The following is a 16,832-nucleotide window of genomic DNA, read 5'->3' as shown; positions in this document are numbered from 1 at the left end:
AAACATGGTGTTTGTTAGGGACAAACTGTGGTTAGCACCAAAGTCCAATAACAGAGCATCTTTCAGGTTCTGATCAAACAGGCAATTTCTTCCCTTCAGGTTTCACTGTCATTATCCTTATAATCTTTATGAATTCCCCCACAATGTAGTCCCCAGAGGGGTCGCATTCCAACACTCCATCCAAGGTTTCAAAGAAGCCCAGATACTCTGAACTGGTGTTCAGTGAATAAGCACAGAAAACAGTCAGAGCCTGTCCCCTGACTCAAAGCTGAAGGGAGGCAACCCTCATATTCACTGGCCGCTTACTTGCATGGTGCCTCTCAGGGCAGCCCTAGAGTGGAATAGCATCCAGTCCCTCACCAGAAGTTTCCTTTCAGAGCCTGAGCTGTTCATTGAGGTGAGCCCAACTATATCTAGTCAGTATCTCTCTACCTCCCACACCAGGATCCTTTGCCAACAAAGAAGTAAAATTCCATGTCCAAGAAGGCCCATGCCTTTGACTGCCGGGCAGGAGGGCAGACCCATGTAACTTTGAGCTTTGGCCGGCTGGGCACTTGCCTGCAAGCTCCCCCCACCCTGTGTCTGGCTCCAGGGCACTGGCCCCAGTCTCTCTAATCCTAGTGAGGTTACGTGATCCTTATTCTTTTCCTTTACAGGAAATTTGTGGATTGGGTTCATTGGTTAATTTAGCTGGATATTCCATTGGCATGGAGAAAGAGCTTACTTATAGCTGATATGTAGCACTGACAATGGCAATTTATCCCTTTTTATCTTTTTTATTTTGGAGATTATTGCACAAGCGCATTACATTATACTTGGGATTCATCCTCAATCCTCCAATTAGCATTCGCTCCTTTAAGGTATCCCCAGAGACTCACTGGTCAAAACGATGTTTTCCATTCAGTGGGAACTTGTACATGATTATATCTCCTGGTCTTCTTCCTCTCTTTAGCAACGTCTACTGGATCTTTGGAATTTGTAGTACTGCAGCTTTAGTCCAGTGAATGCGACATTCAACCAAGTATGTTGCATTGCTAGACAAAGCCTACAGAGCAGCAGGTCACTGACAGGTGAACGAGGGAGGAAGTGGGGGCTGAACTCCACACTGATGTTTTTCCATTGAAGGGAAAATCTATGATACTGTTGATTGGACTTTCTCATGTATCTTACACTGTATGAAAGTCAGAAATGTAGGCACCACCCATGAAAATTGATTCATATTAAAAGAAATGTTTCAAACTAATGTACATTGTGACTGATGATTTGTTGGTGTAAACACTAGTATATGGGTAACTGAAGACAAAGATACGGTGCAGGCAAGGGTTAGCATGAGTTAAGCACCTATGGGCGCAAACCCATATCCACCATCCACATGAGCTGTGGGAATCATAAGTTGTATTTTTCAAAAAAAAAATATACTGTCAGGATTTTATCAAGCTTTCTGAAGGATTTCTGAAAGGGTCAGAAAATGCACGACATTACATGCTGCAGTAACTGACCAAGGTGAACTGATAAATAATTATTCAATGAAGCAGTTATAAACTTTACAGTAACAGATTTAATACAAATGTAATACATTAAATTCAAAGCCTGTGGAATAAGAAAATGTAGAAACTATGCAAAATGTCAGCCCTGTACTAGTTAAGTGGTTATGGGAGAAGACGAAGCAGCACAGTGGCTCAGTTACATTTCCAGGGCTGCTGATTTGACTCCCACCCCCGCTGTGCATGTGTGTGTGGGGTGAGGGTGTTTGCATGTTCTCCCCATATGTTTGGAAGCTTCACCAGAACTCCTTGTCTCTCTCATTGTCGAAAAACAGGCAGTCAGTTGTCTGATCTGTCCACTGTGTGTGACTATGTGAGTACCAGCAATGAAACCTCAGTGCCAGAGGTATGGGATGGCATTAACCCCCCGTAAGGCACCATGCCACCCCCTGCGTATATGAATCCTCAGTGTAACTGCGGAAAGTACCCATATGGAGAACCTATAGACATTCTCCTATCAGGATACACTAAATATGTGGCAGTGGTGAGGCTCGCAGCTTGTTAACTGTACAGTGGTGCCACACACAGCATCTCAAACCCACGGCATATAGCTAATGAAAAGAAATAACTGCTGGCTTTTATGTGACATATGTCTGGTTATACAAAGAAGTCCTCTGAGAAGGGGAAATAGATTCAGGCTGATTTATTTTCTGAGCTTATTCCTGCCCTGAAGCTGATATACTTCACTGAGTAATCGTGATAATCCATGTTTACTTCATCAGCCGCACATTACATGCCAACCGATGACACAGCGCTTAGTGTACCTTTGGAAAGTGGTTCAAAAAATTCACTTAGTTATGCAATTCACATTATGATTTTGTATAGTGTAAGCAATTGTTTAGGTAAACTCAGAAATCAATAATGGGACAATAATAAATCCTAGAACACCTAAACATCTGTCCCCCAGACTAACCTCAATCCATCATTAACCCCTACCTTTGTGAAGTATATTGGACTCCTACTGTATATTTTCTTCCATGCTTTTATATTGTGCCCTATAAGAAGGTCCTCCAACTTACAGGGAACTTTGGGGGCTGGTGGCAGGATTGGCACTCCCGCCACCGGAAAAAACTCAGTGCTGAGGTATCAGCCACTGTATGGCTGCACTCAGGTTCTCGTCCCTGAGGTGGTTTGTCATGTGGTGGGTGTGGCAACACACTGTAATCAGCACACGCCCCCTTACTTCTTACGTCATTTGTATCATACTTATATTCAAAATATAATTCCCTGCTAGATTCTCTCTCAGATTATATGTATGTAGCATTTCTGATGTAATGTTTCTTGTGACTGTTAGGATTTAAACTACACCATGTGTGGGCAAGTTGTTTAGTGTTTTATTTGGGGAAGGTCCAATAACTTGTACTATTTTCAAATATTGGGCACAGGCTAAAGGGCTTTTTAATTATATCACGCTGCTGCCTTATTTGTTCCATAATGTATTAATGCATCTGACCAGAAATATTTTTTTTTCCTGTAGGTGAACATAATCACAATGTATTTTCAACAAATTATAACATGATTGAATATGCAATTAATCACACAGCTTATGTCAGTTGATTAAGAAAATTTGTAGAATAACGCCTTTTTGTATTATGATCAACATTATCCATGACATAAAGAAACCTCATGTGCATGTTATATTCATGTACATCTAACTGACACCTTTATCCAAAAAGGCATATAGGAGAGGGAAGGGCTAAAATTTATTAGTCTGCTCCCTAGAATTTGAACCCACAAGCTCTGCATTGTTAGCACAATGCTCCATTTGTTAAGCAACAGGAGCACTGTTGATGCTATAGTAAAACATGATTTATTTTAACATACCCACTAAACACTAAATTGAGCTCACAATCAGGCAGTCAGAAAATACGAGACAAATTATGTCTCATATTGATTCAATTATTTCAATTATTGATTTTATTTTTCAATAGTGATAACACAATGTACATGTCCCACCTTATTTTAAAGTTATGCTACACGACTTCAAGAGGGGTGCAAAAAAAAAACAAAGCAAAAACTGTACGTTCTTATATACGTGAGATTGGCTACAATCAACAAAAACCATATTTACAAATCAAATAATTTTTATCCCTTGGTTCTTTAACTGAGAGTAGGCTATACCAATTCCTTGCCCACAAATCAGCAAAGAATACTGGCGAACAAGTGACTTTATTTTGTCTGATGGCTTAATTTATGTATTGAATGGTTAAATGTGGTTAATTGCTGTCCTTTTCAGACATACACACATGCGCACATACAAACACAGACACTCACACAGATACCTGTACTCATATCGTTGTGGGGACCGTAAATTCCTTTATATGGTTAAAATCCTAATCCCAACAATGACAACCTTATGTGTATCCCCTACACAGCCCTATGCTTAACCATAAGTAACAAAACAAAATACAAGGCTTTGGCTATTTTAGTTTTTTGATTGCGCCCACCAATTCTTTAAAAATTGATTTTTTTCACTTTTGGAGACAAAAAAATTGTCCCCAAAAGGTCACGTATCATGTTTTTTTTTAACAAAAGGTCATGTTTTTTTTAAACAAAATGTTACCACAATTTAATATATACATGCCCACACACACACAAACACGCACACATACATACTATATACATAACTGAGACCAAAGCTTGGGGTTCAAATGCAAGGTAGCCATTTAGGGCACTGAGGTTTATCTTAATGCAATTAGGTTCACCAGATCTGTGTCTGTTCTTACTTTCACTAATGATGAATGGATTGCAGTGGACTAGAGATAAATAAAATAATTAAGTTCCCCCATAATAAATTTCCCTACCTTACACACTCTCCCCTCCTCTCCAAAAGAAAAAAACAGCGATATAATGAAAAATTCCCACAATAAATTTTGCTAAGTTTCCCATCATACATTTCATTGACCAGCTACAAAAGTGCTATGGATAAAATTTGCTGAACAGGGAGGCTAGCGACCAAAAATCAACATTCACAAGGTAATATTTCATATGCTTTCATCCTGTCTGTTGCTACAGTTTTTGAATGATCTGTCTCAAGATTTAACAAGTTCCACTTGGGCACCCCTAAAATGCCTCTGCAAAGTTTAAAAAAGATCCGTCAAAAACTATTAGAGTTGTTGTCTTAACAGCATCAAATATCAAAACCCTTGAAATATCAAAAATTCTTTTTTTTTGCTATCACTATACAGCACTGCTACAATTTAGATTTTTCTCAAAATTGAAGCAGTTTTAGATCCACGTGCATACAGTGTCTGTGCAAGGTTTGAAAAAGATCTGTCATAAAGTTTTTCAGTTATTGACTGAACAAGCACAGTGTCTGCAGTAGTAGTTGAGTGCTGGTGCTAAAACCACATGTATTCCTCAGAGTAAAATAATAATAGCTGCTGAAAGATACACTGATGAGAATACATACAAAGACTAAAGCTTCATTCTTAAAAAAAAAAAAAAGAATTTATAAAGAAAATGAATTACTTTTTTGATAGTAGAGTAGACATGGATGGAGATGGGATGGGGTTGTAGGGGGGAGGGGCAGCCTACAGTGCCTGGCTGTAGAGCTCCCTAATGGGAGATCAGGGTGAATTAATAAGACTGCTCTTCCTCCATTTATTTTTAAAGATGGTGCTTCAGTTAGAATCAGCTTAGTGAACATGGCTGAGGGGAAAACTATATTCTTTTTTTAGGTTGCAATTTATAAGATCCCCCTCATCTACCAGTTGCCCTATTTTCTTGCAAGAGTCAAAAGAGACAAATAAATCTTGTTCTTCACTATCCCCACTTCAGCCCCTAGCACAGTGTAATACGGGCTGAGAGATCCTATTACTTGTATGCCATGGGTCAGGCTAAAGTCAACTGTGTTCATTTTCATTATTAGCTAGTGCTTTTCACTAGCAAAATGTATATAAAACTTACGTGATGTCCTGTTTTCTCATAGCCTACATTTCTATAACGGACTGGGTAAATTTATTTCTACAGAGCTAAAACACCCAGCTAAGGAACCATTTGAAAACCAAAGTTAGTATACCAAATGTTAGGACTAGACTGTTCTATACTGTAAGTTGCTTTCTTGTGTTGAACTGACTTCAAACCCTTATATTAACCTGAGCTGCATAAAAAGCCATCAGAAAAAGCCATTATGAAAAAATGCCAGGCTACCACTGCGTATTTGCAGTAGTTCTTTAGCTACAAGCATCCTATAAAAAAAATTAAAAACATTAGACAGAAATCAACTGACATTCTATGACAGTTTCATTATTGTTAACATAGTTTCTGTAATGTCATTGCTCTTGCTAGTAAGGTTGTTTAGACTTCTGTATCAATTGCACCACATTATTTCACTGATTTCAATGTTATATTTTCATCAGATTTTATTAGAAATGCAATCACCATTATGTAATTTTTACACCATTCAAACATGTTTTTATGATTTCTGTTTCTATGATTTCCATAATTTAGCGTCATACTTTATACATTCAGATATTTTGTCTGCCGTGTTTATATATTTATTTTTAAGTTTATGTATTATATAAAAATCCTCCATCCATCCACCATGTATGACAGGGAGAGCCTGTCCCAGTCAGACAGTGTACAGGACACCAGATAATTGCAGGGAACACATATAACACTGTGTAAATGACTTAGGCAGTCCAAGATGTATACACTGATGAGCTAAAAGATTATGACCACCCGATGTCAAGCAAACAATGTTGACATAAAAATGGTATGTGTCAAGATCTGGGATATATTAAGTTAATATGCTGTATTCGTAGTGGACATGTTGAATGCAGAAGAAATGGGCAGGGGTAAAGATCTGAGTGACTTTGACAAGAGCCAAATCATTATGGTTAGACGACTAGGTCAGTGCTTTGAAACAGCAAAGCTCATGGGGTGTTCATAGTCAGCCATAGTGAATAAGGTTGGAAAACTACAAACCGCAGACAGGGTGTTGGGCAGCCAAGACTGAGTGATGCGATATGTGAATGAAGGCTATCCTGTGTGGTACAAACCAACAGAAGAGCTACAGTGGCACAATGCACAGATCATTTTGATTATGATAATGGTAGTAATTTGTCAAGACACACAATGCATGGAGTCCAGCTGTGTATGGGGCTATGTAGCTGTGGATCGGTGTGCCCGGTCATTAATCTGATGCAACAGGAAACAGGATTCACTGGACCAGGCAACCTTCTTTCATTGCTTCAATGTCCAGTTTGGACAATTGTGGTCCATTGTAGGCACTGTTGGTGGACATGAGGTCGGAATGGGTACTCTGGCTGGCCTGTGGCTATATTAGTCCATAAGCAAGGCTTGATGCCTAGTGCCTTTGAATGATACTCAATCATGATAACAGGATGATGGTAATGTCCAGGGCAGTGTATGTGGCTTGTTAATCACAAGTCTTATACTCCCACAAGCTACACATCAACCCTGCTTTGATGAAAACACGTCTCACACCGGAGCTCTGCCCAGTGCCAGATGGCTTATGAATCATTACAACACCCCCAGATTAATTATTCATCCTGGCTAAAAAGCAGTGTTTCAGCTAATTGTCACACACCCAATCAAGGGGTAGAGACAAACACAGATGGGGGAAGGGAGGTGTGGCGAGGCTGATGATACCAACAAGCAACTGCATTTTCCTGAAGAGCAGATGTAGAAGGGGACGAATGTAAGATTAACAGTTAACACAGGTGATGGAACAATGCAGGTTTAAGACCTGGATTTGAAACCAGAATGCTGTGGATTAAAATTCCAAGAAGCTCCATTGTTATGCTTCTAAAAACATATTTCAGCCATGCAACTGATCACAGATCCATTGTTAATTCCAGTAATATAATGCTAATTATAATGCATGGTATTTTTACACAGACAGTTAAGGAAACAAAAACGATATATGTGTGCCACTAAAATCTCAAGGAACTTTCAGGGACCTCCTAGTGGGGTGTTTTGGTACTGAAACTTAGCAGTTCATGCTACAGTCTAAAACAGCTTCTCCTTGGAAAATCCATTAAGAGCAGTACTGTTCAAAAGTCTTGGGAAGTCAGAGAAAATTGTTTAAAATATCATGTTGGTGTAAAGCTATAGGATTATGTTAGTCAAGGAGTGCCAACTTAATCATTTAAAAATCTTTCCTAAAGTCACCCCAGTACTTGGAGCAGCTATCCAGTATAACCATGGATTTATTGACTCAACCACTAGCATTCCTTGTTTGACTAATCAATACCTGATTGAGTTACTTGAGTAATTAATATATAGAACGGCTGGGATGCCCCTGAATGATGGTTTGAGAACTGATGTGATGTTCATCTAGCCAACTTTTGGGGAACGGATTAAAGTTTTTATTCAGTCACTATTAAATTGTGTATGCTATAATGTTAAATTGGGGGCGGTATGGTGGTGCAGTGGTTAGCACAGTTGCCTCACACCTCTGGGTCCCAGGTTCGAGTCTCTGCCTGGGTCACATGCGTGCGGAGTTTGCATGTTCTCTCCATGTCGTCGTGGGGTTTCCTCCGGGTACTCCGGTTTCCCCCCACAGTCCAAAAACATGCAGAAGCTAATTGGAGTTGCTAAATTGCCCGTAGGTGTGCATGTGTGAGTGAATGGTGTGTGAGTGAATGGTGTGTGAGTGTGCCCTGCGATGGGCTGGCGCCCCATGCGGGGTTGTTCTCTGCCTCGTACACATTGCTTCCGGGATAGGCTCCAGACCCCCCGCGATGCAGTAAGATAAGCGGTTTGTAAAATGGATGGATGGATAATGTTAAATTGTATTTGAGCAAATACTCACTACCCAGATAAAACCTTTAAGCATTTTTTGACTGCCTAAGACTTTTGCACAGTACTGTATATAGCTAAATTATGAATAATTTTACCTTACATGTAAGTATTCTGTAAAGATTTTAGATTTCAATAACTTCATGATATGCTGCTTTGAAATGAAGTTAGAACGCATGACCAGGAAGTTGCCGGTTCAAATCCCAGAGTAGCTGCATCATCACTGGACCCTTATGCAAGGCTCCTACCCCTGTAAAATGCTCTGGAGGTGTCAAATAAATTGAAAAAAAATAACCTCACATGAGAAAATGGTCAATTAAGCATCACTTTGATTATATTAATAGGCAAACATATATAACATTTTTCTGTCACTAAATGTTATGATCACAATTTTTTCAGGGAAGCTTTTATGAAATGCCTGTACAATCAAAGCCTCTTGCCAAAATCAGGTGTCTCCTAAAGCAAACATTTAATGCTCCATATAATCTGTCCCTGACATCCTCACCTCCACCCCATCAAAAACTATACAATGAACCCTTCAGCAGACATCAAGCCAAAGCTGAAATATATGTTGTGCAATGTCCGTGCCGTGTCAGGAAACAGACTTGATAACACATCTAATAACCTATACACTTGCAGCCTCTAATTCAGTACAGGGTCACAGAGCTCTGAAGCACAGGGCGTTAGAAAGGAGATACCCTCACACGACAAACGCTCATACTAGAAAAACCAGCCCACCTCTCTTATGGTCTGCAGAACAAGACCCATGAAATATGCAGAAATACAGAACAAGATCATAATTCACAAATCACAATTTGGGGGGGACATAGCTGTCAAATTTCATGTTTTTTTTGTCTTTGCTGCACTCAAACCAAACAAAAATAAGTTACTTCCGCATGTGAAGGCTTATCTGAACACACATAAAATATTTATGCAACTCTCTTTAGCCTTCCTGCATTCATTTCTGGGTTACAAATGCGTCACACAATTCAGCACACTTAAGGACAAGCACACTGAAATACAACACACTCCGTTGGTAGAAGTTGATGTAAAATACATTCACCTATCTGAAGAGGAAAACAAATGACATGCTGCTGCTATGATGTCATTTGTGTTGCTAGTGTCTGAGGTTGTCTTTCACTGTTGCATAGGCTTTGTATCCATCCATCCATCCATCCATCCATCCATCCATCCATCCATCCATCCATCCATCCATCCATCCATCCATCCATCCATCCATCCATCCATCCATCCATGCTTTTTCTTTAATGGCTTGTCCTATTCAGGAAACTGGTCCCAATAAGTAAAAAAAAGGGTATTCATCACATTGTAGGGACATTTGGTCCCCACAAGTTAAGGTATACCTGGACCACACACACACACACACACCCACACACATATCGGGTATACCCATCCTTATGGGGCCCGCTCATTCACTTCTATGGGAAAAATGCTAATGCTAACTATGACAACCTTAACCCCCACCCTGCCCTAACCATAACCATAAGTAGCCAAGCAAAATACAAGGGTTTTTTCTCCCCATAATGGAAAAAAACTGATATTTTGTGTCCCCATAAGGATAGGTATACCCGCTCGCACACACACATACACACAGAAGTTTGTATTAATATCTTTGTGGACATGACGACCTTAACCCTTACCCAGCCTTAACCTTAACCATAAATAACCAAACAAAATACAAGACTTTTGGCAGTTTTGGTTTTTTGATTGCAGTCACAGATTTGAGGTTCTCCTTGTGGGCACTGAAAAATAGTCCCCACAATGCAATATATATATGACCCAGACACACAGGGAATTTTGCAACACAAGTTAACTTCAGCGTATTTTTGGACTTTGGGGAGAATCCCCACGATGACATACGTAGAACAAGCAAACTCCAAACACATGGAACCACGGCAGAAACTTGAACCCTGGTGCCAGAGGTATAAGTAACAGTGCTAACTACTGCACCACTGTGCTACATTTATTATACAACTTTGAGCAGATTAAAACTTCTTTGGAGGCATGTTGGGCTCTGTTAAGCAGGTATACTTCCTATTTGATGTAAACATTACTCGTCACTGATGGTGTGCAAACACCGCTTCCACGTGGGATTTGACAAAGTGTAGATAAAGCGCACATCAAGCGCACTGCACTGCACTGGCTTATTTAAGGAACAGTACACTCTTGAATACCTGTGCTAAGTGCATGAATGTGCATGCCAAGAGTGGTAGTGTGTAAGTGAGGACCACATAGACCAGAGCCACATGGAACAGTCTCTGCTGCAACCATGGGTAGTAGAATAGTTTTCTGATACTTCTGTTAGTTGCACCCAAAATGGGGGAAATGACCAAATGTGAAATGCCATTGGCATTATTTCTCGAAGTTCTCAGGTCAGTGGAGCTTTCACTATGATTCTATTGAGACATCAAACCTAGGCAAATGTTGCGCACTTTGTGTGTCAGTGAGTCTGTTTAACTGAAAGTATTATTTTGTAGTAATAATATAAAAATAATAATAATAATAATAATAACAAATGCAAAATATATGAGCCTAAGGACTCCTTTCTAATGGCTCACAGTTTTCACCAAATTGTACAAGTTTTATGTCACTCAACTCCCTGTTTTCACTACAGTTGGGTTGACATGTGTGGGGGTGTAAGGCAACAATACTACCCAGTGAGCTACCACAAGGCCTTTAGATATGAGTCTCAGTTAATGCCTGTTCATCAACAAACATGAAAACCTCAGAGATGCATTATTAGTTTGCTAATTTGCTATAAATATAAAAATACCAAATTTCATGTTTCAATCAAAAGGCATTAAATGTGACAATATCTTTCATTGGTTTCAAGTACAGTGCTCTGTTCCTTTTGAGCTTTAAGACATTGACATCAGAAAAAATTCATTAATTTAGCCTTTGGTCTCTATGGGTTTGCTATCTGCAGTTCATTAATTTCTTTTGAAATGAAATGCCGCCAGCCATGACCTACTGGCCTTGTTTCAATTCTCATACTGTGCTGATACACTTACTTTGTATAGTTTTCTTTTAAGACTGACTTACTTGTCTGTTCGATGTAGACTAATCTATGACAGAAAAACTTCTATTGACATTGTTTAGCATGATGACAATACAGTTCCAATAAGACAATGACAGGAAGCAAAATGAGATTTTACCACTTCCACTGCAAAATCAACTCTTTCCATTTTTAAAGAAGAATTATATAATTTACAGTGTTGGTCCATTGCAGATTTACACATAGACTGTTTTACAAAGACATACCCCATAAGTTACTGCCCAAACATAAGGAAATAGTTCTAGGGTACAGATTTTGGAATTTGTAATGAACAACCAATCATGGGCAGTCGCCCTACTTAAGTCCTTGTGATCTTTTGATCACAAATTCGGTTGCTAAGCTGTGATTTAAAGAAGATTAGAAAATCTGAAAGACTACAGAGATGTGCTCTGTTTTGATTCTACCTTCTTATTATCTCTATCTATGTGATGATTCTCCCTTTATGTAAGTCAATCCAGCAGAAAAATATCAGCGTGGGTGTTAGGGTGAGATGTGGTGTCAGCATGCCAAAAGCTATCTTCTCAGAACATTGTGTATTTCATAAGGAACATGGGTTTAAGAATCCTCATTGAATTATGTCTTTTGTTTAATATAAAGATAATGCATGTGCTGCGCATGAAAACAAGAAAAATAAGTTAGGTAGTTAAACTAGGAATATTACAATATGTGCTGTACACAAAAACTAGGGAGTCTTATCTACTGTAGAAAACCTTCAAGTGACCTGAGCTGAGCTTCTCCCCCCCCCCCATCAATGATATATTTCTACAGAAATTTTTCACATTGAAAATATTCAATATACAATATTCAACTTTAAGTACGAACACAAGGTGATTAAGCATAAAATATCACATAAAGAGTGATGGCTTCTCTGTACAGCATTTAAAGTGGAAATTACTAGAATGCAAGCAGCCATGTACATAGTACCTTATATGGTAGAAAGGACAATGCTGAACTCAAGGTGCCAATTCATACAGTTAAAGGTTTGGTATTCTATCTATTTGTGACTTGGCCTGGCATTAACAGGGTCTCATTTACATTCATATAACTAGAATCTTGAGCCAGGAGATAACAGGTTTTAGACATGATTGCCAATCCATTTAGCCACCCACTCTTACTGGCTGTGCAATGCTTATACTGCAGTTCTATTCTGAAGCCACAGTGGAAATATTTCCTTCCCATAATAATACAGAAAACAGATATGCACACATGTGCATGCACAGGACCAAGTGCTGCACCCTACACGCCTGAAAGCATGCAGAAACATATTAATGCATCGGCTTTACTACAACTACAATCCTAGGATCATCGTTTCACATTAATCATTCAGTTCCGGCTGATATGTTTCAGTCATATTTTGAGTCTCGTTTTGAAAGCTACAGTACAGTGTCACTTACCTGGTGGTCAGTAATATTAAAAATAGGGATTACAGATGCTCATTATTACTTCTCTACACCGAATTCTCATTTATTGTGGTGTTTGACTTTATCCAAATTAAATATATGAAGTACATCTCGACCCAGCATCAGTAAAACCGTTCATTTCCAGCAGGGGTGTCTTCAGCCTTATGCTTCCTGGGACAGACTCCAGGCTTAATGTAAGTCTGCACTGGATAAACAGCTATGAGAATTGGAGTAAGAGGTGAATATCATTTGTTCTGTTTGGACACAGCTTGGGCTAAATTATCAGAGACCAACAAAAAAAATCCCTCTATTTGCTAATATGACCATCTCATACAAATTTGATGTGCTAACATCAAAACGGCAATGAAAAGACATCAATAAAACACTTATTTGACATATATACGCAATGTCATATATAAACGTCATCTTGAAATCAAACTGGATTTTCTACCTCTGGGTCCACCATGATATTAATTATTCAGACTCTCCTCAGTTTACATTGTTTTGTTTTATGACATTTTGACATTATGACGTGATAACAATGCACATTCAGTAATCATCAAATTTGTTTTGATCTGTTCCTGGACTAGCGATATATCGATTCATACTTTCTACTGATGCTGTCAATGTAAAACTTTTTTTTTCTGTATCATACTGTACATTTAATAATAATAAAAACTTCACTTATTTACTTTTCAATTACTGATATTTACCCACAGTCACTTATTTATTTACAGGATGCATTTAGTTATCTATCTATTGATCTATCAATTTTCTGCTTGTCCAATTCAGGGTTGAGGGGGGTTGGAGCTCATCCAAGAAGCTATAGTTGCAAAGCAGATAATAACTCAGGATGGGATGCCAACCAAGCACAGAGCACATTGACATATGTATACCTATTGACAACTGAGTAAATCCAATTCACCTTATCATGTCTGTGGACTGTGGGGGGAAACCAGAGCAAACCCCATAACAACACTGGGAGAACATGCAAACTCTACACATGGTGACTCAAGCCCTGGTCCCAGAGGTGTGAGCCAACAGTGCTAACCACTGTGCCACTGTGCTGCTTGTTTATCATCTCATATTCATACTCATATTCATACTCATATTCATACTCATATTCATACTCATATTCATACTCACATTCATATTCATACTCATATTCATATTTGATTTATGATATTTTCAACTTACAATGGGTTCATCGGAGTCTAACATTTAATCAGAGAGCACCTCTACTTAAAATGTTTTTTGAGTTTCATGTAATGACTGAAACATGGCTAAAATTACACAAAATATATCACATGAAATTCTCCTTGCAAAAACAACTCATATATACAAAAAAATTGTCTGTCAATGATTGTTTTCAAGTATTTCTATGAACCATGCTCATTATATATCCAGAATGGGACGACAATCCATCGCAGGACACAATCCTAGATAGTTTATAGGACAATTCGGCAATAAAAATGTCCAATTTGTAGGAAGAACCTGGAAGACGCCAGACAGGCAGTGAGAACATGCAAACTACACACATACACACACACACACACACACACGCACATGTAGGGTATACCTATACTTATGGAGCCCACTCATTCACTTCTACTTGAAAAATTCTAATGCTAACTATGACAACCCTAACCCCCACCCTGCCCTAACCATAACCATAAGTAACCAAGTAAAATGCAAGAGTTTTTGCATTTTTAACGTTTTCATAGCAGTCACCGATTTTTATAAAATAGAGTTTTCTAGGAAAACCTACATTAGGGAAAAAAACGGATATTTATCACGTTATGGGGACATTGTGCCCCATAAGGATAGGTATACCCGCTCACGCACGCACACACACACACGGGTTCATAATTATATCTTTGTGGGCACCGTCCATTCATTTCTATGGGGAATACTCTAATACCAACATGACAACCTTAACCCCTACCCAGCCCGAACCTTACCCAAAGTAACTTAAGACTTTTGGCATTTTTACATTTTTGACTGCATTCACAGATCTTTGTGGGGACCTGAAAAATGGTCCCCATATGGTACTATAACACAGTGCTGACAATAACAATACCAGGCTGACAGCTTAAACAGTTATGATTCACTTTTCTGTAATGCACATATTTTAAATGAAGGACTCTGAACACATAAAAACATGCTTTATGGCCTATAAATAGGCTTTTAGTTTTAACAGCTTAGGAAGCATAGACAGCTATATAAGTATTTATGTATGTAAAAATATACAACAGATTTATAATGCTTTAATCATCATTTTGATTAAAAAATAATCTAATGAAACAATTCTCTCACTCTCACTCACTTTATATTGTTTTCTATAAAGAAGTAAAATATTTCATCAGAGATAAAAGTCAGATTTCCTTAATATTAGTATCTGACATTTTTGTGTTTTATGGTGTGTTTGCGTTTGAATAGAAAGCCCACACCGACTGCAGCTGGAGTGAGTCAACAGCCTCTCTTTACATTCTGAGCTGTACCATGAAAGGAAGGAGGATAGGAGAAAGTTACAGAGAATGATGTTACTCATGGCTGCTGCTAGACCATGAAGGATGATGCTGTGATATAGAGGTGCCACCTTAGTCCTCTGCATTACCATATATGCCTACATGGGAATCCTGAGGAGAACAGAAAGCAAGATGCCTAAGTTGATACCCACACCTACTTCAGTGGCTAGAATAGCAGTTAGCTCCAAAGGTAAGCTATCTGTACAGTAAATGACAATCAGGTCTCAGCCAGGAAAGACGCAATGCAGAATGAATGTAGCTTTCTGATATAACAGTATGCATATAAATGAAAGACAATGCCATGGGGGGGGGCTCCAGGCCCCAAGCCCTTCAGGCTGGAAAGAGTACACTCACCCACTGAGCACCACAATAAAGTCCATGACATTCCAGCCATTCCTCAGGTAGGAGCCCTTGTGGAACACAAATCCCAAAGCTACAAGCTTGATCCCCGCTTCAAAGCAGAAGATCCCAATAAAGTAGGGCTCTGTTTTTTCCTGAAAAGTAAACACAATAAGCCAGTGTGCTGCAAAAAAAGTCATTAAGATAGAACAGGTCAAAGGGAAAACAATATTTTGGCAATAATAAAGCTGCCTTTGCCCTTGATTCCAATTAATCTTTATGTAGAACATCAGTGCATTTATAATGTAAACATTTCCCTAAACATGAGTTGGCATGGTAGCAGAACCAGTCTTTACTATTTAGTTGTCGAATCTTGGACATAATGCAACTTATCTTAATACTAAAAGTCCTCAATATTTCTCAGAAGAAAAGAAAGCTATAAAAGCAAGTTCAGTAACAATGCAAAACTTCTCAAAAAACGAAACATTGCAATAAGTAATTATTAACAGTACAATAAAATACTATGAAAATTTTCCTTGAATCTAAAAATGAATGCCACAATAAGGGGCACCAGGTACAGTGATTATAATGACAGGTGAGAATCCATTGCAAAAAGTGCTTCCTGCTTTATTCAGCTGTGATTGTTTTCTTGTGATTGACTGAGAAATCTGCTACCATAAGACATAAGTACAAATGCCTTTCCTGTGCATTCAATGATAACACATCAGGCAGACAAAACAGTTTATCAGAGCTTGAATTTCACTACAAATTTGATTCTGTCAGTGTTACTGATACTGATGCATTTTTGTCCATTACAGCATCTGCCATTAATAAAAAGTGTAGCAATAACATCAGTATCCACAGTCTGCAGTGAGGAGCGTAAGCAGATTCGTAACCCTGAGCCACACATCTTGGGAGTTTTAATACAGAACTCCATATGGAAAAATATATATTTAATACTGTCTTTGCTGCTAACTGTTAAAAAAATAAATAGTGGAGTAAAGAGATACGTGAACATTGATAGTTAATAGAGTAATGAAAAGTACTGCTTCATGGTACATTTGAGGAAATTACACATTGCTAGAAATCACAGAATGATGTGTGAAGTGACTGAAGGTTGGTTGTCTATCATAATACTACAGGAACCTACAACCCATACCAGGGCTGATTTAATATC

General features: G+C 38.6%; 1 protein-coding gene across 3 annotated transcripts in view; it reads right to left on the bottom strand.

The window, feature by feature from the left end:
* LOC125716864 (voltage-dependent R-type calcium channel subunit alpha-1E-like) overlaps positions 1-16,832 on the bottom strand; it is a 122,990-nt gene that overhangs the window by 97,907 nt on the left and 8,251 nt on the right. For all 3 annotated transcript variants that reach the window (XM_048989662.1, XM_048989663.1, XM_048989665.1), the window contains exon 4: positions 15,671-15,810. In XM_048989662.1, the coding sequence (XP_048845619.1) occupies positions 15,671-15,810 (140 nt within the window). The remainder of the gene's footprint in view (positions 1-15,670; positions 15,811-16,832) is intronic.

This window comes from Brienomyrus brachyistius, chromosome 21 (genome assembly GCF_023856365.1).
Source record: "Brienomyrus brachyistius isolate T26 chromosome 21, BBRACH_0.4, whole genome shotgun sequence".
Classification (NCBI taxonomy): Eukaryota; Metazoa; Chordata; class Actinopteri; order Osteoglossiformes; family Mormyridae; genus Brienomyrus; species Brienomyrus brachyistius.
This window is presented reverse-complemented; position numbering and strand designations above follow the sequence as displayed.